Source organism: Geotrypetes seraphini, chromosome 7, assembly GCF_902459505.1.
Source record: "Geotrypetes seraphini chromosome 7, aGeoSer1.1, whole genome shotgun sequence".
In the NCBI taxonomy this organism is placed as follows: Eukaryota; Metazoa; Chordata; class Amphibia; order Gymnophiona; family Dermophiidae; genus Geotrypetes; species Geotrypetes seraphini.
The window spans coordinates 149936436-149960232 of NC_047090.1; the positions used below are offsets into that span (position 1 = coordinate 149936436).

At 40.9% G+C, this 23797-nt stretch overlaps 1 protein-coding gene across 7 annotated transcripts in view; it reads left to right on the forward strand.

Annotated features, from left to right (window-relative positions):
• SYNE2 (spectrin repeat containing nuclear envelope protein 2) overlaps nt 1-23797 on the forward strand; it is a 654322-nt gene that overhangs the window by 408905 nt on the left and 221620 nt on the right. For all 7 annotated transcript variants that reach the window (XM_033952730.1, XM_033952735.1, XM_033952736.1 and 4 more), the window contains 7 exons: nt 847-966; nt 1099-1299; nt 2365-2538; nt 3795-3926; nt 14309-14505; nt 15844-15976; nt 18051-18233. In XM_033952730.1, coding sequence (XP_033808621.1) covers nt 847-966; nt 1099-1299; nt 2365-2538; nt 3795-3926; nt 14309-14505; nt 15844-15976; nt 18051-18233 — 1140 coding nt within the window. The remainder of the gene's footprint in view (nt 1-846; nt 967-1098; nt 1300-2364; nt 2539-3794; nt 3927-14308; nt 14506-15843; nt 15977-18050; nt 18234-23797) is intronic.

Sequence of the window (23797 nt, forward strand, 5' to 3'; positions counted from 1 at the left end):
CAGGGCAGACCGAAGAACATTGATTCCCATAAGATCATCCGCCTCGGGGGAGACAGCCGCCGCGTCCGACATCTGCCTCGGGGGAGACAGCCGCCGCATCCGACATCAGGCGAGAGGACTTCAGGCAAGGAGCAGGGCAGACCAAGAAACAGCACGGGCCGACAGCTGCCGTGTCCGACATCCGCCTCGGGGGAGCAAAGAGAGTGTTTCGCGCGCATGCGCACTCCTATCTGAGATGCCCTACATCTCACGGAAAACAGACGCACGCGATGGGAGTGCGCATGCGCGGCCTAGCGTTTTATTATATTAGATGCGCCCTCAGTGTGTAGAACGCCAACTAATAATAATAATAATAACTTTATTCTTTTATACCGCCATAACCAAAAGTTCTAGGTGGTTTACACTAAAAAGAGCTGGACAATCAGCGAAATACAATAATACAGTAAAAAATGCAAATATTTGTAAAATAGAATTTCAATAATAAAACTCTCATTGTTAATTCCAATTCGCTGCTAATTTAACAATTAAGTTACATGTACAACTGACACCAGTCTATAACTTATGCACACAACTTTGCTCAACACAGGTTTATACAATTAGGGGTTCAGTGGATAATTTTTGGCATTGAATATAGCTAAAATGCATCCCTATTTCTTGAGGCCCACAGACTGAACTGTCTAACTTTTATGGATATCTTCTCTGTGTACCTATATACAGAATTTCTGCAAAGTTATGCGTATATCTTTATGGTGGTCACCCTGCCATTCTGAATTACCTCTTATGTTACTAAATCTTTTATGTTTTGAGAATGCATTGCATTGACACCCTACTGTATCATTAACTTAGACAACAAATGAGTTGGAACCACAACTGCAAGACTTTGAAAGTCAAGTAACAGCACTAAGAGAGAAGGGTGAACGACTCCAGATACCTGACTCAATTAGTCAAGAAGTCTACAAATTAGAGGTAAGAGTGTCCTGACACTATATTTCTCCTTCTAAAATATTAAAGGCTTTTTTTTTTTTGAGCACTAAAGTGTATTGCACAGGTTTTTAAAATGTTCTGTGGCATATGATCCCAATTAAATTTAATTCCTAGGAAGCTCTTAATGATGCTTGGAGGACTGTGAGAGCCAGGCAGTTCGATCTAAGCAACGCTTTGATCAGAGAAGGCCTGTGTGAGCGCCTACTGCATGGAATAGCAGAGTTAGCAAACACTGGAGAAGGAAAGCTCACACGGAGCCGCGGCTATCGGGCTAAGAATAAAACTGTCCTACAGCCCCATCTGCAAAACCACAAGGTACAGTGTAACAATATATTAATGCAGAAAATAGTATTTTTTTTTTTTCAAATAGCTTTATTAGCAATGGCAACAAAGACAATCAACCAACAATACAATTATAAACTCCACTGTACAGCAAGAAATGGGCCTAAAGCCAGAATCCCCCAAAACAAAGTAGATGAAGTTGTACTCAACCACAGTCCCGTCACCATCAGCAATTTGTATTTTATAGACCTCACAGCTTCTCCCACCAGCAAGGCAATCCACAAACATAACGTCCAGTGCACCCAGTCACACTCCCCCAAACACACATCCACCCAGCTATCCACTGATAGTTCATGCTGAACCCTCTATTTTTCTTGTTTGTCTGTATGGTTAGATTGTAAGCTCTACTGAGCAGAGACTGTCTTTTGAATGTTTAATGTACAGTGCTGCGTATGTCTAGTAGTGCTATAGAAATTATAAATAGTAGTAACTCACCAACATTTTGGTTTCTTGCTGAAACCTTCATTAGAATTACTGACGTTTGAAGGCCTATTAATGTTTTGTTTATTAACTGAATTGTAACAGACATTATGACAAAAGAGGACCAGACAAATTGTGAAATTAGAAATAGTGTTCACTCGGTGCACAGTTGCAGAATATTAAAAAGTGAAATATAAAAGAATCATACAGATTTTTCTCTGGTATACCCCTGAGAGCACAAAATGATATACACATTCACCCTGTTTCATTTTCTTAGAACTTCCACTCAAGAGCTAGCTCTAAGGCAGGGGTCTCAAAGTCCCTCCTTTGAGGGCCGCAATCCAGTCGGGTTTTCAGGATTTCCCCAATGAATATGCATGAGATCTAGGTGCATGTACTTCTTTCAATGCATATTCATTGGGGAAATCCTGAAAACCCGACTGGATTGCGGCCCTCAAAGAGGGACTTTGAGATCCCTGCTCTAAGGGTTCTTAAGAACATTTCCAAAAACAAATCCTGTGTCAAGTTCTTCAGCAGTGTTTAGTAAGATTTGATAAGTAAACATATTTTGAAAACACTTCATTGAAGGAAGAGTTAACGTTTCTGCTTAATTTTCAGGATTTTTTCCGTGACCTTAACAATCGTGTGCTTCTGATGCAAACCTTTTCCACACGGCTTCTTCCTTTTGGGTTCAGCAAGAAAGAGCAAATCTGGACAGATTTGGCCAAACAAGTCAAGTTGTTGCAAGAACGTGCTGTCCAGCACGGCATTCATTTAGAGCGCTTGTTAAAGGTACTATTTCTGTTACTAAACTAGATATTAACCCCCCCCCCCCATCCTTTTACAAAACCATAGCACGGTTTTTAGTGCCGGCCGTGGCGGTAACAGATATGAAGCTCATAGAATTCATATGAGCGTCGGAGCTGTTAATGCCCTGGCTGGCACTAAAAACCGTGTTATGGTTTGTAAAAGGGGATTGGGGGGGGGGGGGTAAGTGAAAAAAATTCTTAAGTGGTTGTGTGAAGATATCCACGCAGCACCTAGTGACGCCTAAGTCGTTACCCTTCTCCACTGCCAATTCCAGACTTCGTTCCTTTCATCTAGCTGCCCCCTATGCCTGGAATAAATTACCCAAGTTTGTCCATCAAGCCCCTTCCCTTCCCTTGTTTAAAAGCAGACTGAAACCCCACCTTTTTGATATAGCTTTCAATCCTTAACCCTACTCCTCTGCTCTCCAACCCAGCCCACTGATTAACTGTATCCATTACATCCTGTTTGTCTTTTGGAAGCAGAGTTGAGATTGTGATGTCATAATGCCTCATTCCACCAATAAGAGCCAACCTTATCAATGATGTCACAATGGCTTCATTGTCCTGTACTCCCCTCTGCCCTCCAACCCAGCCAGCTGATTAATCGTTCCCCTTAACTTTATCCATGACATCTTGTTTGTCTTTCTTACCTATTTAGATTGTAAGCTCTTTCGAGCAGGAACTGTTTTCTTTGTGACTCTGTGCAGTGCTGCATGCGTCTGGTAGCACTATAGAAATACTTAATAGTAGTAGTAGTAATAAGATACCTAACGATGCCTACCTGAAAAGTAGGCATGGTTAGGGGTGGAGAATAGTTAGGTGCTGGTAAATTAGACCAAGTAAAATCTGGCCTAATATACTGGTGTCTATCTCTAGGACGCCTAGCGATGCTTTAGCCCGCTTAGGTGTCGCCAAGAGTGATTCTATAAGTGGCATCTACTGGTTGATTGATAGCTGTGCCTACCAGTGCCTATAAGTTAGGCACCATTGAGAGAATCAAACCTTTAGGGACAACATTAGCACATGGCCATTAATAGGAAAAACAGAAAATTGGCCATTTTCCAGTTGCAGTAAAATGGGCTTAGTTCGCAGGTCCTTTTTAAATAGCTTACTAAAAGGGCCCCAAATATTTCTTCTGGACTTTTGGACATGTGTATGGCCAGTAGTTATTATGACATATTCTTAACTATAAAGTACATTCATAACTCTTTTACTAAGCGATTGTGCTTTGTGTTTTAGGACTGGACAGAATTTGACGCAGACTATGCATCTCTAAATGGAGAACTAACCACGCTTGGATCTGCTGTCCCTTCTGTGAGTTTAGTAGAAGAAACAGAAGAAAGACTATTGGAAAGAATTAGCATTTTCCAGGTATTTTTGTAGGTTTATTGTATTTTCCAGAGTCAAATAAACAAGCATGCTACTGTATATTTCTAACATATTTTATTGATACCATATTGGGCCCAACATAAAGGGCTCCTTGTACGAAGGTGCACTAGCGTTTTTAAGCTCACGCATCGGATTAGCATGCGGTAGCCGAAAAACTACCGCCTGCTCAAGAGGAGGCGGTAGTGGCTAGCACACGCGGCATTTTAGCGTGCGCTATTCTGCGCGTTAAGACCCTAACGTGCCTTCGTAAAAGGAGCCCAAAATGATCCCTGTCTATGGGGGTGACTCCTCCCCTGATTTCTTGCCCCCTAACTTGTCCTGTTTTTGGATGTGGGCATAAGTACTTGTGAGAGAGCAGTTTTCAGCAAAATTAGCTTTCAAAATTCCCCTCTCCCAATTTAAATGTGCATGCATTGTCTTTAAACTCCTGTTCGGTATTTTTATATCTCTAGTTCCGTTAACGTAGAATGCCCAAAGATCTATGTCCTTGCAAAATACACAAAGATTAAAACTCTATTTCCCTTCTTTTAAGGGAATTAGATCTAAAGAAAAACTGGTGAATTCCTATATGTTCAAACTAATGGAGATTTGGAATGCAATTCCACTTGTAATAAGAGACTTAAATTCTTTTCAAACATTCCGTAGAATATTGAAAACATTATTATTCTCTAAGGCCCTGATTCTACAAAGTGCGTCCCGATTTTAGGCAGCTGTAGGCATCCTACAGCTGTCTAATCAGCCAATCGGGATGCACGTTTTTTTTTTTTTTTTTTTTTCCAAATATTTTTTATTTTCTAATTTTTCATAAAGTGTACATAATAATTAATTACAATTTATAAATACATATTATCACTTTTATATCTAATACATTATATATCTGAATTTGATTTTCCCCCCTCACCCTCCCCCCTCCCTTTCATTACTTTAATTACTCTTTCTCCGGCCCCCTCTGCACAAGGAGAGGAGCGTGGGAGCCCTGCTCCGCCCCCCTCCCAGCACAGGAGAGCCGACTTTGAAAAGACTCCACCGAAGGAACCCTGCCTCTTTCTCCGGCCCCCTCTGCACAAGGAGAGGAGCGTGGGAGCCCTGCTCCGCCCCCCTCCCAGCACAGGAGAGCCGACTTTGAAAAGACTCCACCGAAGGAACCCTGCCTCTTTCTCCGGCCCCCTCTGCACAAGGAGAGGAGCGTGGGAGCCCTGCTCCGCCCCCCTCCCAGCACAGGAGAGCCGACTTTGAAAATACTCCACCGAAGGAACCCTGCCTCTTTCTCCGGCCCCCTCTGCACAAGGAGAGGAGCGTGGGAGCCCTGCTCCGCCCCCCTCCCAGCACAGGAGAGCCGACTTTCTTAAAAAAAAAAAAAAAAAAAAAAAAAAAAACTGCACCGGAGGAATCCTGCCTCTTTCTCCGGCCCCCTCTGCACAAGGAGAGGAGCGTGGGAGCCCTGCTCCGCCCCCCTCCCAGCACAGGAGAGCCGACTTTTCTAAAAAAAAAAAAAAAAAAAAAAAAAAAAAAAAAAAACTGCACCGGAGGAATCCTGCCTCTTAGTGGGCGCCTTCGTGGAGCACCTGAGAGGAGCACCAGCGGACCTTAGAGACGTGAGCACCTACACCCCGGAGACCACTCCACCGGACCTCCTGCCTACCTCCAATATAAGGTAAGGAGCGAAAGATACCCCGCTCCTCCCCCTCCAACCAGGTCTCTAAGAGAGACCCACTCCCTCTACCTAACAACCCAAACACTCCAAACCAGACATCAAACATGAAGCCCTCCCGAAATACACACAAAATAGCTACCATCCTGATAATCCTCCTCATTTCTAGCTGGAATACAACAGCAAACAACCTACCCACCACAACCTCAACCGCAAGCACAACCAACTTCCAAACCCCCAACAGAAGAATACTCACACCAAGATACCCAAACCACCACACCAACAATCAACACCCCATCACTGTTATCTGGAGAAGAAGATCAACACCCCCGAAAACAAAACCTCAAACAACCACCACAACACTCATATACCCGGAAACAACTTACTTTCCACAGTCCAACACGACCTCCCTTACATGTGCCTATGTCAACATCAGATCTCTAGGACCCAAAACAGAAAACATAAAAAATTGGATAACAACAGAAAAACTTGACTGCTTATTCCTCACTGAAACCTGGCTAACCTCAGACACAGACCCTAGAATAAAAGAGGTATGCCCGCCGGGATACAAAATAACAGTAACCTGCAGAGAGAAAAAAAGAGGAGGAGGACTAGCAATAATATTCAAAAACTCCCTAACTCTAAACATACTCGAGAAAGTATCCACCCCACAAATGGATTTCCTAGCGTGCCAACTCACAGACACAACACTGGAAAACTCTCTAAACTGCCTGCTCTGCTACATAACGCCAGGAAACTGGACCACAGTGAGACCCGAATTTGAAAACTTCATCTACCAAAATTCACTAACAGCTGATTTTAACCTCATACTAGGAGACCTAAACCTACACCTAGAAGACCCAACCTCCACACCAGCAAACAACTGTCTATCCTTCCTCAATGCATTATCCTTCCAGATCCTAAACCCACAAACCACGCATGAAAAAGGTCATCAACTGGACATTGCAGCATTCATGTCTCACCAACCATCCAATCAAGAAATCCAAACTCCTAACGGAACATGGTCCCCATCCCTATGGTCAGACCACTACATCTATAACTTCAATATCAATTGGACCAAAACCAAACACACACCTCAATCAAAAAAAACCACATATACCTCACGCAAACATATCGACCCAACCATTTTCTGGTCAAAGGTAGACGAAACCATCCAAGACGGCGACCCAAAAAACTTCATCTCCCACTGGAAAAATGTATCCACCAACATCCTTGATAATCTGGCACCCCTACAAACCAAAACCAGAATCAGCAGGAAATCTGACCAATGGTTTGATAATGAATTACTCCAACTCAAAAGACAGTGTAGAAGATTAGAAAGAAAATGGAGAAAAAAGAACCAAGAACAAACAAAAACCGACTGGAAAAAAATCAACAAACTATACAAAAATCTACTAAAAGACAAGAGGAAAAGCTACTATACCAAGCTCATAGGCACAGAAACACAAGATTCCAAAAAAATTTTCCAAATCCTGAAAGAATTAACAGACACTAAACCACACACTACCACCACGAACACACCTCCACCATCACCTACCCTCTTAGCAGAACATTTCAAGAATAAAATCACCAACACCAGAGCCACACTCATCCTCAACCCATCCAAGCAAAATCCAATCACAATCCACACTACAGGAAAAGAGGCAATCGCAGCAGACAGAATTTGGACTCAATTCCCAAACATACAATGGTCAGAATTCAACAAATTCTACAAAAAATACAGCCATGCCTCCTGTGACCTCAACCATTGCCCCTCATATCTCCTTACCACCTCTAGTGTAAAGTTCCGCACCATAACTCTACAATGGATCCAATTCACGCTCACAGAGGGCACATTCCCTGACAACCTCAGCGAAATCGTCATCACCCCAATCCAAAAAGATCCAAAGGCACCACAAAACCTCCCATCTAACTATAGACCTATAGCCTCAATTCCGCTATATGTCAAAATTATAGAAGGCCTAGTAGCCAAACTCCTCACCAATTACATAGAGGACCACAACCTACTCCACCCCATGCAATCAGGATTCAGAACAAACTTCAGCACAGAGACATTACTAGGCTCCCTCATGGACACCGTCAGACAACAACTTAGTAAAGGAAAAAAAAATGCTACTCATACAACTGGACCTATCGGCGGCATTCGACCTGGTAGACCATAACATCCTTCTACAGATCTTAGATGCAATAGGCATCTCAGATAAAGTATACGCCTGGTTCGAAGGATTCCTAAAACTCAGAACCTACAGTGTAAAATCTAACAAAGAAAGATCAGAATCCTGGTCAAACCCCTGCGGCGTGCCACAAGGATCTCCACTATCCCCCACCCTCTTCAATCTATACACTGCCTCTCTAGGAACTCATCTGGATAATCTAGGCATAACATCCTATAGCTATGCGGATGACATCACCATCCTCATCCCATACGATCATTCCAAACCAACCATGACAGACGAACTTCACCAAACACTGGAAGCAGTCACAACCTGGATGGAAAACCACAAACTTAAACTCAACCAAGACAAAACCAAATTCATCCTCCTAGAAAACGACAAGATCCAAACCACAACCATACTAGACATAAACGCAACCAAATATCCCATCCAAACAACCATAAAACTACTAGGCATGACCATAGACAGATGCTGCACAATGCAACCGCAAATAAACAAAACAACTCAAAAATCATTCGCAATCATGAGAAACCTGAGACAAGTCCGAAAATTCTTCGAAAGTACACAATTCCTACTTATAGTACAATCCCTAATACTAGGCATATTGGACTACTGTAACATACTCTTCCTCCCATGTCCAGCAACCACGATAAGACAACTACAAACAATCCAAAATACAGCCTTAAGACTCGTCTATTCATTGAAAAAACACGACCACATCACCGAGGCCTTTATCAACTCACACTGGCTCCCAATCCAAGAAAGAATCCAATTCAAATTCTACTGCATATTATTTAAAACCCTACACGGAGACAGCCCATCATACCTGAACAATCGCCTCATCCAAGCAACCAACACCAGACACAGAAAAACGCACTCCCCATTCATACCCCCCCCATCCAAAGAAGTAAAAAGAACAAAACAACATGACGGCCTCCTAGCCACACAAGCTGCAAGACTGGACAACCAGATATCCAACCTGCTGATGACCTCCCCAGACTATAAGACGTTCAGAAAAGAAATAAAAACCACACTTTTCAAGAAATTCCTAAAACAGCAATAACAACACGACTTCTAAAAAACCCTTAAGATCTACATCTTACCTAACTAGCTATTCACTATGTAATTTTGTAATTATGTAACTCTGTAATTCTGTAATTCTGTAATTCTCTAATTCTGTAATTCGGTAATTCATTGTAATCCTGTCCTTAAACTAACCTTTTGTAATCCGCCTTGAACCGCAAGGTAATGGCGGAATAGAAATCCCTAATGTAATGTAATGTAATATAATATTTTAATTTTCAAATTTTTATAAAAAGTATACAACATATTAGAATACTATTGATACATATTCAATAACTTTTTTATATCTAATATAATATAATCTAAACAATTTTTATCCCATTTCCCTCCCCCCACCCTTTTATTACCTTTTTTTTTCATACGTTACATTTTGTATAATATATTATAACATACTATGTATAAATTAATTTTTCTTACCCCCCCTTTATGTGTGTCATAAAAAAAAAAAAATCTTTAAAAAAAAAAAAGAAAAGAAGAAGAAAACATCATATTATTTATTCATTATAGTATTTTGTCAATGGCCCCCATATTTTTATAAATTTAATATATGTCCCCTTTTGTACTGCTATTGTTCTTTCCATTTTAAAAATATGACATATTGTATTCCACCAAAATGTGTAATTTAGGTTGTTGTAATTTTTCCAATTGTTAGTTATATGTTGAATGGCAACCCCTGTCATAATTAATAAAAGCTTATTATTTTCTGGTGAAATTTGACTTTTTTTTCTCATCATTGTTCCAAATAAAATTGTATCATATGATATCGCAATATGATTTTCCATTAATTTATTAATTTGTGGCCAAATTGAATTCCAAAAAATTTTTATATAAGGACAATGATATAATAAATGATCTAATGTCCCTGGTTCTAGATTACAATGCCAGCATCTATTAGACTTAGAACTGTCTAATTTTTGCAAACGGGTAGGGGTCCAAAAAGCTCTATGTAATAAAAAGAACCATGTTTGTCTCATAGATGCCGACATTGTACATCCCATTCTCCAAGACCAAATTAGTGGCCATTGAGATGCATTAATTTGATGTCCAATCTCAATGCTCCAAATGTCTCTTAGACCATTTTTTGGTTTTTTATTTACATATCCAGATATTAATTTATACCACAATGCGGCTTGATGTCCTAGGAAGTCTGCTTTAAAGCATAAGAACTTTAAACTATATTGATTGTTTAATGATTTCCATTCAGGGAACCCAACCTGAATGGCCTGCTTCATTTGCAACAATTTAAAACTTTGTGTTTTATTGAGACCAAATCTATGTTGCAATTGTGGAAAATCCAGCAGTTTACCTTCTGAGATAATATCATCTAGAGTTCTAATGCCTGCATTAATCCAGTTCTTCCAAAGGATTTGAGCTCCGCCAATTTTGATCTTGGAGTTTATCCATATGGATTGATTAGTTGATTTGTATATTGGGATGGGTGTTAATTTATCAATAAATCTCAATGTTTTCCAAGTATCCATTATTATTTTATTTTCTTTGTATCTTTTAGGTATATTAATACTTGGTAGATGAACTAAATTTAGGGGAAACATAAGGCGCCATTCCAAATATAACCAATCTGGTGCATTATCTATAAGTTCTGGGAGGATCCAATACATACCCTGACGTAGAATATAGGCTTGATGGTACCTATAGAAATTTGGAAAATTTACCCCTCCCTCCTTAATTGATTTTTGTAAGGTTACTAAAGCTATTCTAGGTGTTTTACCAAGCCAAAGAAATTTTGTTAAAATTCTATTAAGCTTTTTATAAAAGGACCCCTGAAAATAAATAGGTATCATACTCATTTGGTAGCAAACTACAGGCAACATCATCATTTTAATAGTTTGAACTCTTCCCCACCAAGAAATATGTAATGGGTTCCATTGCTCACATAACTCCGTAACTTTTTTTAATACATATTTTTCATTTTCTTTTACAGTATCTTCAATTGTTTTTTTAACTTGAATGCCTAGATATTTAAATCCTTCTTCTTTCCATATGAATGGAAAAGTATCAAATAATCCTTTTACACAGTGAACATTCAGAGGTATAATTTCAGATTTATTCCAATTAATTTTATAACCTGAAAATTTGCCAAACTTATCAATTAATTCCAATAAAGAAGATAAGGTAGACTCTGGATTTCTCAAATAAAGCAAAATATCATCAGCATAAGCCGAAATTTTATATTCCATATCTGAATATGGAATACCTTGTATCTCCCTCGTTTGCTGTATTGCTAATAATAAGGGTTCTAATACAACATCAAATAACAAAGGAGATAAAGGACAGCCTTGTCTAACTCCCCTCTGCAATTGAAAACCATCAGATATCATATTATTAATATTTAATCTTGCAATCGGGAAGCTATACAAAGTTTTTACCATTTGTATAAATCCAGAACCTATACCAAACCATTCTAAAGCCTGATATATAAAATTCCATTCTACCCTATCAAATGCTTTCTCAGCATCTAATGAAACTGTAAAAGCCGGTTCATCCATTTTTTTTGACAAGTTTAGCATGTGAAATAATAGTCTAGAGTTATTGGAGGAATGTCTTTTAGCAACGAAACCCGTTTGATGCATATCTATAATATGTGGGAGAGCTTTGGCTAATCTCAAAGCCAAAATTTTCGCTAATAGTTTATTATCAACATTTATCAAAGATATAGGCCTGTAGTTCGAAACCAAAGTAGGATCTTTATTTGGCTTAGGCAAAACAATTATTATTGATTCAGCCATAGTACCTTTTATATTACCTTTTATAAGTTGTGTCTGATATAATTTTAATAAATGTGGGGAGAGGATATTTTGAAATGTTTTATAAAATTCTACTGTGTAACCATCACCACCTGGAGCGGATCCAACTCTAAGAGATCTCAATGCTGTTTCTAATTCTTTTAATGATATAGGTTCTTCTAAACTTCGTTTTATATGATAAGGAATTTTAGGTCCATTAATTAAATCTAAAAATTTTTTCCCATCTTTTTGTTTCTCCAAATAAGGTTCGGAAGAATATAGATCCTTATAAAAATTTAAAAATTGTTTTAATATTATATTTGTTTGATTTGTTATTATACCATTATCATCTTTTATTCCATTAATATTAGTTCTCCTTTTTTTTGCCTTAAGATAATTTGCCAATAATTTTCCCGCTTTATTGGAATTTCCATAATACATTGTTTGCTTAGAAAACAAATCCCTTCTTATCATTTTTGAAGTTAATTCATTATATTTACCTTTTACTTTCAATAGAGCTTGCAAAACTTCATATTCCCATTTACTTATCAATTTAGCTTCTAATATTTTTATTTCTTTTTCTAATTCTATATATTGTTTTTTAATTTGTTTCCTAATAAAAGCTGAATATGATATAATATTTCCCCTCATAGTTGCTTTAAATGCATCCCATATATTCTCTATAGATGTATCTTCCACTAAATTTATTTGAAAAAATTCATTAATTTGTGTTTTAAAATTTTCCAAAAATTTGTCATCCACAAGCAATGCATTATCAAATCTCCAAAGAGGTCTATTATTTTCTAATTGATCTAATTGTAATTCTATCCATATTCCCGCATGATCCGAAATAATAATAGGATCAATGGAGGCTTTAATCACCTGTTGCACTTTATTTGTTGAAACAAAAATATAATCTATTCTTGAAAATGATTTATGAACCTGTGAACAAAATGAATATTCCTGATCATTAAAATGAAGAATACGCCATATATCCTTCAAGTCGCATGATCTAACTAAATTATCTAGACCTAAAGATTTAATATTTTTACCTGGTTTTTTATCCAATAGTGGATCCATTACAGCATTAAAATCTCCCGCCACCACTAAATTAGAGGCAGCCAGTGGTAATAACATATTTTGTAGCTTTTTGAAAAATTCTGATTGATTCGAATTAGGGGCATATATATTAAATAACGTCAGGGTATCATTTCCCATACCTATATCGATATGTATCCATCTTCCATGTGGATCTGAACTTTTTACCTTTATATTGGCCATACATTTTTTATTTATAAGAATTGCAACCCCTGCTTTTTTACCCACTGCTGGAGCAAAAAAACATTCCTTTATCCATCCACCTGATAATTTCTGTGATTCCTTTATATTAAGATGGGTCTCTTGCAGACAATAAATATCTGCATTTTGCTTTTTTAAAAATGTTAATATTTTTTTCCTTTTAATTACATGATTCAGGCCATTGACATTAAGAGAATATATTTTAAAAGACATTATACATTTTAATACTTTTCATTATCTTATTCTTCCTCTCCTCTTTTACTTCTAATATCCAAAAAATTTTCTTCATGACACACATATTTAACCCTAATGTATCTCCTTTAATTATTCTTTTAAATATTCTCCTTATCCCTCCCTTTCCCACCCAATACATTGGCTGCTTAAGGATACACATTGGAACTGTTTTTTAAAAAAATGCTCCCCAGGCTGGCCGCCTATATTGAAGGCGCCTCTGGGATCCTAGGGAGGCCCGCAAGACGCCTAAGGGCCTTAGGCGAACCTAGGCGGCCCTACGCGACTTTCTAGTAGATGAAGAGATGCTTACAATGTAGACCCGCAAAATGCAGGTCTACATTGTAAGTAGACGCGGCCGCTATACTTATCGCGGCAAGGGATCTCTCTGCCGCTATAAGTATAGCGGCCGCCTGTCCGATTGCCTGCAGGAAGTGCCCAACCTCTCCTGCCGGAAGATGCCCCCACTCCCCCCGACACTACCATCGCCGGCAGGAGGGTGCCCAAACCCTCCTGCCGGAAGATGCCCCCCCCATCCCGACACTACCAATCACCGGCAGGAGGGTGCCCAATCCCTCCTGACGGAAGACACCCCCCCTCCACGCTAACAGCCCCCAAACCTCCCCCCACCAAACTAACCTGTAATTGCTGTCCTCTTGCCCGTCCAGCCGGCAGGCCCGCTCCTTCCCGGCCCATCCCGCGATGCCTAAGGTCTGATTGGCCCAGGCTCTAGAAGCCTGGACCAATCAGGCCTTAGGCATAGCGGGTCCGCCCATCCCCACTAAGCCTAAGGCCTGATTGGGCCTGGCGCCTATACAGAATCCGGGCCTAAGTATCTAACATCTCGCTTCTCTTAACTTTCTTTATTGTTTTTTCTCTGTCTCTCAGTTTATTTTCTTCTGCTTGGTTTATTTAATCTTTAACATTATTATTGTTATTATTTGTTCATGATTGTTAACCTAGTCGAGCTCCATTTTCCATGAAGATGACCCGGTCTATAAACTTAAGTTTTAGTTTAGTTTAATTTAGACCAAATAGACATAAGAAGTATAAATACAAATAAGAAAAAATGATTGAAAAGTTATAAGTATGTTAATAGAAGTGCCTTCATTGTTCATCCACTGGATGTAACTTACTTTTATTTTTTTTTATTTTAACTAGCAAATCAAAAGTAATATCGATGCAAGGCATGCCAAACTTTATGAAACACTGAGAGAAGGGAAGAAACTGGTGACTTCTGTGAGTTGTCCAGAGTTAGAGAGTCAGATCTCCACACTGGAAGAACAGTGGATGTCCTTGACAAGAGGTGTCCACCATGAATTGCACAGACTGGAAGCACTACTCAAGCATCTGATCTGGTATGTGTGAGCAGTAAAATCCTGGAATCAACAACTGTTTCTCCATCCTGTCTACACTGCAAATACGGGACTAAACAGGACACATATGGTTCTGTTAAGTACTTAAATACAAGCAAAAGAACAGCGGAGATATCCAAAACCACCGAGGTGCTTCTGATTTTAAATCTCTGCTTTTATTGATATATTGGCTCGACACGTGTTTTGGCCTATAAAGCTTATCTCAGGAGCCTTAAGACAGTCTGAATTTCTGTATTGTAGAATATATCGTGTTGCAATGAAACATCTAAAAACCACTATTTTCCATATGCTGGCAAAAAACCCGTATGGTGACCGGTTCTTAAGCTCCCTTGGAAAGGAGTGTCGCTGGTGCGGCTGATGTCAATGGTGCTATCCAGCTGGGTACTCTCTGGTAGAAAATCTTGGGGTGAATAAAAAGTGCTTAAGTACAACAGGCACGTGGGATCTCTTAGGGAGAGGAAGAGATATTGGATGCTGTGGATGGGCAGACTGGATGGGCCACTTGGCCTTAATCTGCCTTCACGTTTCTATGTTTCTGTGTAACTTCGGTGCTTTCTTATCGCACCCGCATAGTTACCCATGTGCTAGCACTGAATATTGATGATAGCTCAAATAACTTCCAGCTCCGATTTGGCTGTATCACCAAATCTGCCTCAGCTCTACCCGGATAGTGCTAAGTCGGTCAGAGGTTATTTTCAGTAACATTTTCTGGATAATGCTGTTGAAAGTCCAGGCATAGCTGCAATGGGCAGAATATATCCAGGTAGGAGATGCTCCTACATAGGTAAGTACTGCTAAATATTAGCCTGGCTTTTATATGCTGCTTTAAAAAAAAAAAAAATAGTAATTATGAGGTAAAATGCGGTTCTTTGGTTGATATACATATGTGAACTTTATTTGACTTGTCATTCCATTTTCCGCTCACTTCTTCCCATAACTCCTCAACCACAATTATATTTTCAGTTGTAGAGGGTTAGTTACAGGTGACAATGAAATTCTGGGAAGAAAACCATATTGGGAAGGAAAAATCAAAATGCAGATGAATTGTACTTTCAAAGCATGGATAGCGTAGCTGGTTTTAAGAAAGGTTTGGACAAGTTCCTGGAGGAAAAGTCCATAGTCTGTTATTGAGAAAGACATGGGGGACGCCACTGCTTGCCCTGTATTGGTAGCATGGAATATTGCTACTCCTTGGGTTTTGGCCAGGTACTAGTGACCTGGATTGGCCACCATGAGAACGGGCTACTGGGCTTGATGGACCATTGGTCTGACCCAATAAGGCTATTCTTATGGTCTCTCCTATTTTCCTCGTTTGCACAGGTACAACAAGGAATCGAGTGAATTGAGCATGTGGCTAGAGTCTGCTTACCAGAGACTGAATTATTGGAAGCAGGAGTCCCTCAGCACCTCCCAGGATCTGGATACTATCAAGAGCAACATCGACAGTTTCTATGTAATGACAATAAGATGCATTCCTTATTAGTTAATGAACATAAAGATTAAATTCCAGATCTTAAAACTTGGGCAGGGCATTCCCTCACCCAGGGCAGGATATTCATTAGGTGCATCTCCACATTTCTAATTGTAAGGTGAAACTTTTGATTTTATTATTATGGAGGGCAATTCTATAACTTGGTGCCAAGGTGTGGATTACAGATTTCAGATTTATTCAGTTTGATAAACCGCAATCTTACAGTGCAATCTAAGCGGTTTACAATTTTCAATAAAATCGCATATTAGAAAAGAACTCCATAGACTTGATAGGAACATCCCCACTGACAGCCCACTACAAGGCACCTCAAGAGAATGTGCTTAGCGCCAAATTTTACAATGGCATTTACCGTATTTTCATGCATATAACTCGTGCGTTATACACGATTTTTACAAACCGTGCATAACCTTGCGCGTTATACGCGTGAGCGCGTTTTACAACTTTTTTTTTTACATAGTTCCCCCCCCCCCCCGACGTCCGATTCACCCCCCCCCCCCCCCCCCCCCGCCGGACCGCTCGCACCCCCACCCCGAAGGACCGCTCGCACGCACTCGCACCCACCCCCCCACCCCAAAGGACCGCTTGCACCTCCACAGCCTCCCGACCTCCCCCATCATGTAGAAGCTCCTACCGTTGTCCTGCTGCTTCCTCTTGGCGGTCCCGGACCGTCTGTGAGCCCTGCGTCTGCGCTGCTTCTTCTTCCGGCGGTCCCGCCCTTTCTCTGACAAATAACCCCAAAATGTCCTACTGCAGCTGAAACTCCTGTCTGAAATTCAAGACATTTCTGAGTACTTTATTTTTCAGCAGGATGGAGCTCTAGCACATCGAGCTTGCAATACAGTTGCACTCTTAGCTAATGAGACCCCAGAATTTACTGAGCCAACAGCTCAGTGGCATTGACTTCATGTCAAGGCTGAAGGAGAACATTTTAAACACAAATTATGAATTAATTACGAAAACCTCCCATTATACCAGGGGTAGGCAATTCCGGTCCTCGAGAGCCGGAGCCAGGTCAGGTTTTCAGGGTCTCCACTGTGAATATGTATGAGAAGGATTTGCATGCACTGCCTCCTTGAGGTGCAAATCTATCTCATGCATATTTATTGTGGATATCCTGAAAACCTGACCTGGCTCCGGCTCTGGAGGACCGGAATTGCCTACCCCTGCATTATACTAATGTATTTTCAAAGGTCATGCCAACTAGTCCTTTTACTAAGGTACGGTAGCCGGTTTAGCGCACACTAAACGCTAACGCGCCCATTATAGTCTACAGACGCGTTAGCGTTTAGTGCGCGCTAAATCAGTTAGCGTACCTTAGTAAAAGGACCCCTAAAAGTCTAAACATTTGCAAAGTATTTTGAAACATCGTGTAGTGCAAAGCCTTGCTGGCATACTGAAAGTTCGGTGCTTCCACTTACAACAAATAAATAGTTGGTGTGCATAAGTGAGCCATGCAACGTGCAGAACTGATAGCATTCTCTAAATTGTATGTCATGTCCTGCCCTGCCCATGCTCCACCCCCATGAATGAGAGTTTGAGGTTATTTGTCATTCCAAACGTTAAGGCACCAGGTTATATAATAAGGGCGTTGCTGCAGCCTTGGTTCTTTGCCTCCATTTGGCATCTCACTTAGAATATGTACAGTAGGTGCAGCTCCGTTCATGTTAGAGAAAATGCATAAAACAAATATACTTATAAGCATGAGTTTCACAGGATGCCTCTGAAAACTCTCAGCAACTGATTTCCCTTGCTAAATATCAATTCAATGTGTTTAAGTTTGGTATATGGAAAAAAACGTGGATTTATGGGCATATATTTTTGCACTTAGGAAGCAGTCTTGATAGCCTGGTACGTATCATACTATGCAGGAATTAACTGCATGTGCCGCTGCTTTTTTAAGGTTCTCGTTTAGCTATGCATTGTCTTTTCCTTCTGATACTTTGTTTATCTTCTTCCCTCTTGCTATTCTCTCGGATGTTTCTCAATTTCACTCTTTCCAGAAGGTTTATTTTATTTTTAACTTGTTTGTTCAAAGGAATTTTCAAGGGAAGTAGATGAAAAATCACCCTTCAAGACTTCTGTGATCAGCACTGGGAATCAACTTCTGCGCTTAAAGGAGGCTGATACAGCCATGCTGCGGTCCAGTTTAGAACAGTTTGAGCAGAAATGGACAGATTTGATTACCCAGATTCCACCAGTCCACGACAAACTACACGAAGTAAGATTCAGTTCGGGCCCAGTAGAGGGACGATTTTGACTGAGACTTTATCATAGGAGAAAAGTCCTAATGAAGATAGTTTTTTTCCCTACAGGGAGTTTTGTTTTTTTCACTTTATAAGCTGTTTCCCTGTTGAGCAAGTATGTATGATGAAATTCTTTATCAAGTGAAAAGAGACAGACTACTTTTATAGATTTTCTGTACCGGTGGATGTTCCAGGTTTGCAAATGAGAATTGTAGTAGACATAGAGGGAGTTTTTAAACATAATCCTCCAATTGTAGGTGGCGGTAGGCATCCTACCTCTGTCTAACCAGCCAATCCGGACACACGTTTTTAAAAAAAGCCCTAAGGTAGGCTGCTTACAATGTAGCCATCTTTGCAAGCGTAGAGCCACCTAAGCTCGCTCAAGGCTAGACGTGAGCATGGTTTCGCCCAATAGTGGCCTTAGGTGAGCTCTAGGGCCATGATATGTGCCTGAAATGCTGGTCTACATTTCAAATAAATGTGACCGCTGATCTGATCGCGGCAAGGGAATCTCCCTGCCACGATCAGTTTAGCGGCCTCAGCAGGGAACCCGTCCGTCCCCCCCCCCACGACGATGACCAGAAGGAGGGATGCCCATTGCCTCATGCCAGAACCCCCAAAGCCCCTCCAACTGCAAATGTCCGCAGCAGGAGGAGTGGGTTTTTCTTTTTTTTTTTAAATAACATATGTTTATTGAAAGCAGAAAGGGCCACACAGGACACAATACAAAACAATAAAGAAAACACAGAAACAATCATGTACAGCAAATTCCTCCTGCTGCTACTACCCCGATACATCCGCCGGCAGGAAGGATGCCCAGTCCCTTCTGCTGGACACCCCCCCTCTCCGAAGATCACTGACAAGAGGGATGCCCAGTTGCTCCTGCCATAAACCCCCTCCTCTCTGAAACACCTCCAGGAGACTATTCCACACATCTACCATCCTTTCTGTAAAGAAGTAGTTTCTTACATTACTCCTGAGCCTGTTACTTCTTAACTTCATCCTATGTCCTCTCCTTCCGGAGTTTTCCTTCATTTGAAAAAGATTGTCCTCCTGTATATTAATGCCACAGAGATATTTAAAGATCTCTATCATATCCCCTCTCACCCTTCTTTCTTCCAGAGTATACATAATAAGTTCTCTAAGTCTGACCCCCATATGATTTATGACAAAGGCCACGAACCAATTTTGTAGCAGCCCTCTGTTACGACTCCATCCTCTTTATATTTTTTTGAAAGTGCGGTCTTCAAAATTGCACACAGTATTCCAAATGGGGCCTCATCTGAAACTTATACAACAGCATTATCACCTCCCTTTTCTTACTGGCCATCCCTTTCCTTATGCACCAAGGCATCTTCCTCACTTTAACTGTCACCTTTTCTACCTGTTTTGCCACCAAGTCCCACTCTTCTTCTGTGCACAGAAGATCCTCACCTCCTATACCAGTGGTTCCCAACCCTGTCCTGGAGGACCACCAGTCCAGTCGGGTTTTCAGGATAGCCGTAATGAATATGCATGAAGCATATTTGCATGCCTGGCACCTCCATTATATGCAGATCTCTCTCATGCATATTCATTAGGGCTATCCCTCTTAAAGTCAATCAATTTGTACCTTTGCTTAATCTTTGTAAACCGCATAGAACTTCTCGGTATTGCGGTATATAAGCTGTTATTATTATTATTATTATTATTATTATCCTGAAAACCCGACTGGCCTGGTGGTTCTCCAGGACAGGGTTGGGAACCACTGTCCTATACTATACCATTCTCCTGGATTTTTGCAGCTCAAGTGCATGACGCAGTATTTTCTAGCATTAAATCTTAGTTGCCAATTGTCTGACAATTCTTCAAGCTTCGCCAAATCCCGCCTCATGTCATCCACACCCTCTGCGGTTGTTAATTTTATACTATCAGCTAGATATGTTTTTCCAACCCAAGTACTGTGGCACTTTGCTGTACTATCAGAACTGATCAAATGGCCATGGAAAAGTCACTACTGTCCCATTCTAAGGTTCATGCCAGTGTTCAGGCTTTGCTCTTGGCACCTTACAACAAGCGACGCCATAGTAACAAAGTACTTTGATAGCAGATAAAGACCAAAATGGCCAATTTGGTCTGCTCAGTTGTAACATAGTAACTGACGGCACATAAAGACCTGAACAGTCCATCCAGTCTGCCGATAAGTTATACCCATTAAAAAATACATAATTAGATTAACTTGTCTCTTCTTTGATATTTCTGGGCCGTAGACTGTAAAATCTGGTATTGTCCTAGGTTCCAAATGCTGAAGTTGCCATCCAAGCTCACTCCAGCCTATCCAACCATCCCGTTGTTTGCAGGATATCTACCGTAAAGTCTGGCCAGTAACTTCCTCGTGTTCCAAATTAGTGGAGTTCCCATTGATGCCCACCCCAGCCCATCCTACACCGAATCACTATATATGGGACACAGATCGTTTAGGTCTGTCCAATACCAGCCTTAGTTCTTTAATTTACATCCTTTGTTTTCTAATTAGAGATCCTCTATTTTTATCCCATTTTTATTCATCTATTTTGTTTAGATGAACATATGAATTCCCATATGCGATCCAACGCTGTCTCCCTTTCTTCATGTATTTTAACTGGTCTCTGAACCCTTTTCTCATCACTGGCTTCCACATAACATAACATAAAATTTTATTTGTATACCGCTATACACCTGGAAGCTTTGATGCGGTTTACAGAGTTATCTAAAGGCTGAACATAATCAGCGCAAAGTACAGTACAGAAGAAGAACAATTATAATGCTTTGAGGACAGAGTAGGGTCAGCAGGATGAGAGCATACATAGGTCAATGCTCAATCAGAAACGTGGAGGGACATAATCAAAACAAACGTCTAAGTCCGTTTTGGGTCTAGGGCACTAGTCACCCAAAGTTGGCAGCGCTCAAAGTCCATTCTTGAAAAATATGACCAAAAATGTGTTTTTTTTTTCAAAAATCGTCTACTTCTACTTCCAGCCATTTGATCGTCCAGACCACTAATACGTCTATCTTTATACTACATTCTCGTCCAAAAAATCGTCCAAGTCCCAAATGCCGAGAACAAGACCTTTTGGACGTGGGAGGGACCATCAAAGTGATGGACTGGTCACCCAGACATGGCAACAGAGTAGTGGGGCACTTTATAGGGCACTGCTGTGAACTTCACAAAAAGAGTGCCATATAAACATCTCACCACAACTCCCTTGCAGGTCATGGTGAGCCCCCCAAAACTTACTATATCCACCTGTCTACAACCCCAATAGCCCTTATGGCTGCAGGTGCCACCTATATGGCAGTAGAGTAGGGTTTGGGGGGATTTTGGAGGAATCACATTTTTGTCCATGAATGCAGTGGTTAGTGGCTTATGGGCCTGGGTCCTCCTCTATGGTTCACTAGTCCACCCCCAGACTACTTAAGCCACCTCTGTGTAGCTCTACTAGGCTTTCCTATGTCAGGTACTAATGTTCTGGAGGCAGGTATGTATGTTTTTATGGGGGGGGGGTCAGTGATCACTGGGGGAGTGTGTTGGAGTATGAACTTTGTCTGCAGTGGTTATCTGGTCACTTTGGATACCTTCTGGGCACTTAGACCTGTTTTTAGATCGCCTAAGTCACAACGTATAAGTTCCATCCAGGCAGCCTCATAAAACTTTCAATTATCCCTGCAGTACGACTAAGTCTTAGGTCGGCCCACACCCCGCCCTAACCACTCCTTCAAAAATGCCACTTTCAGCTCTGGGCGCACAGCGGGATTCAGAGACCTAAAAAGTCTCTGGATTTGTCTAAAAACCTGTTTCGATTATCGGCACTTGACCGACATATCTTTTTGATCATCCAAGTGCCGATGTAGGCGGGTTTTTAGACATATTTGTGTTTCGATTATGAGCCCCATATTGTACAAATGGGTTTCCAAGTTGCATCTGAAGTGCATGTACGAGGGAGAGGATAGAAGAATGGGCACCAGTTCTCAGTTCAGGTGGGCTGCCTGAAAGGATAGAAGTTTAGTAACATAGGATTTTTGCTATGTTTCTTCCAAGGTGGGGGGGAGGGAGAAGGAGAAGGTAGGGGTTATTGTGCAGAGAGCGGATAAGTGCAGGAAGTTTGAATGCTTCCATCAAGTAGTTTGTTTCAAGCATTTCCACTGGTGGTGTGGGAAGACTGCCACAGCCTATGGCTGTGATACAGGTTCATTTTAAAAGCCTCTGGAAACTTACTCTGTTTTGATGGGCCCATGTGTGTCTCCAGTGCCCTCTCATTTTGAGCTTATAAAAGTTGGGCAATACTTATCAGCTAGTCTTGGTAGCTCCAGTATGATTCCCCCCCATCTGCCTTGCTTCTAGACCCATGTCCAGCTATATTGGACCAAATTCCCTGTTTGCGGCTCCAGCCTCTCCTTCCTGTTCCATGGCAGGTGGGCAGCATTGGGAAAACAGGAGGGGAGGGGCTAGAACAAATGGCAATAGTGAAGGGTAGAGAAAAGCACCCTGCTCCAGCCTTTCCTGTCCAGCTGCTTCCCCACTATCTGCTTCTTGCAGTTACACTTTGGTTGCTTGGAATGGGGACAGCCTAAACCTTAGACATCTGTGCTTATGGGAGGTAGAAGTCTGATAGAGCTCTGGTCAACTAAAAATTATTTGTGGGGAGATAAAAACTGAAATCTAAAGGAGGATGAGTAAATTTGTATGCCGATAGGGGGGAGATAAATGATTGGAGGGGCAGTGTAAAGTATAACGAATGCCAGGGACGTGAGGAGGGACGTGAGTATTTGAGAATGGGAGCAGAGAATGTTGATGCAGTATTAAGCATGGCTGCTGTTGCTGTCCAGCGGTAGGGCTATGGTCAACAAGACGAGCAACACTACATGGAGGGGAGGGCAGGTTAGAATAATTGGGGGGAAATGGGAGGGGGATAGGAGACCAGATCTAAGAGAGGTGACAGAGATCAAGGGAGGGGGGAGAAAGAGAAAACTGGGAACCGAGACACCCTCATCTATACCTTGTACATTATGTTGCATACACCGCTTGCCATTGTGTGGCGCAATGGTTAAAGCTACAGCCTCAGCACCCTGAGGTTGTGGGTTCAAACCCACACTGTTCCTTGTGACCCTGGGCAAGTCACATAATCCCCTCATTGCCCCAGGTACATTAGATAGGTTGTGAGCCCACCAGGACAGATAGGGAAAAATGCTTTGAGTACTTGAATAAATTAATGTAAACTGTTCTGAGCTCTCTTGAGAGAACGGTATAGAAAACTGAATAAATAAATAAATAGTTGAACTCTTTTAATAACATGTGCTAGCATGCTAATATCTCATTTGAGGTAGGTGTTAAATTTTTGTGTTTATTAAGTGAACACGAAATATATGTTTTATCAGACATACATGAAAATATTATTTGCATATGACATCTTTTTATTTACATTTAGGTACATACCCGGGAAAACACTTTTTAATGATGATTTATTTGGATACTGGCCAGTGCTTAGCACTGCTATCCAAATAGCTAACCAGATGAAGTTAG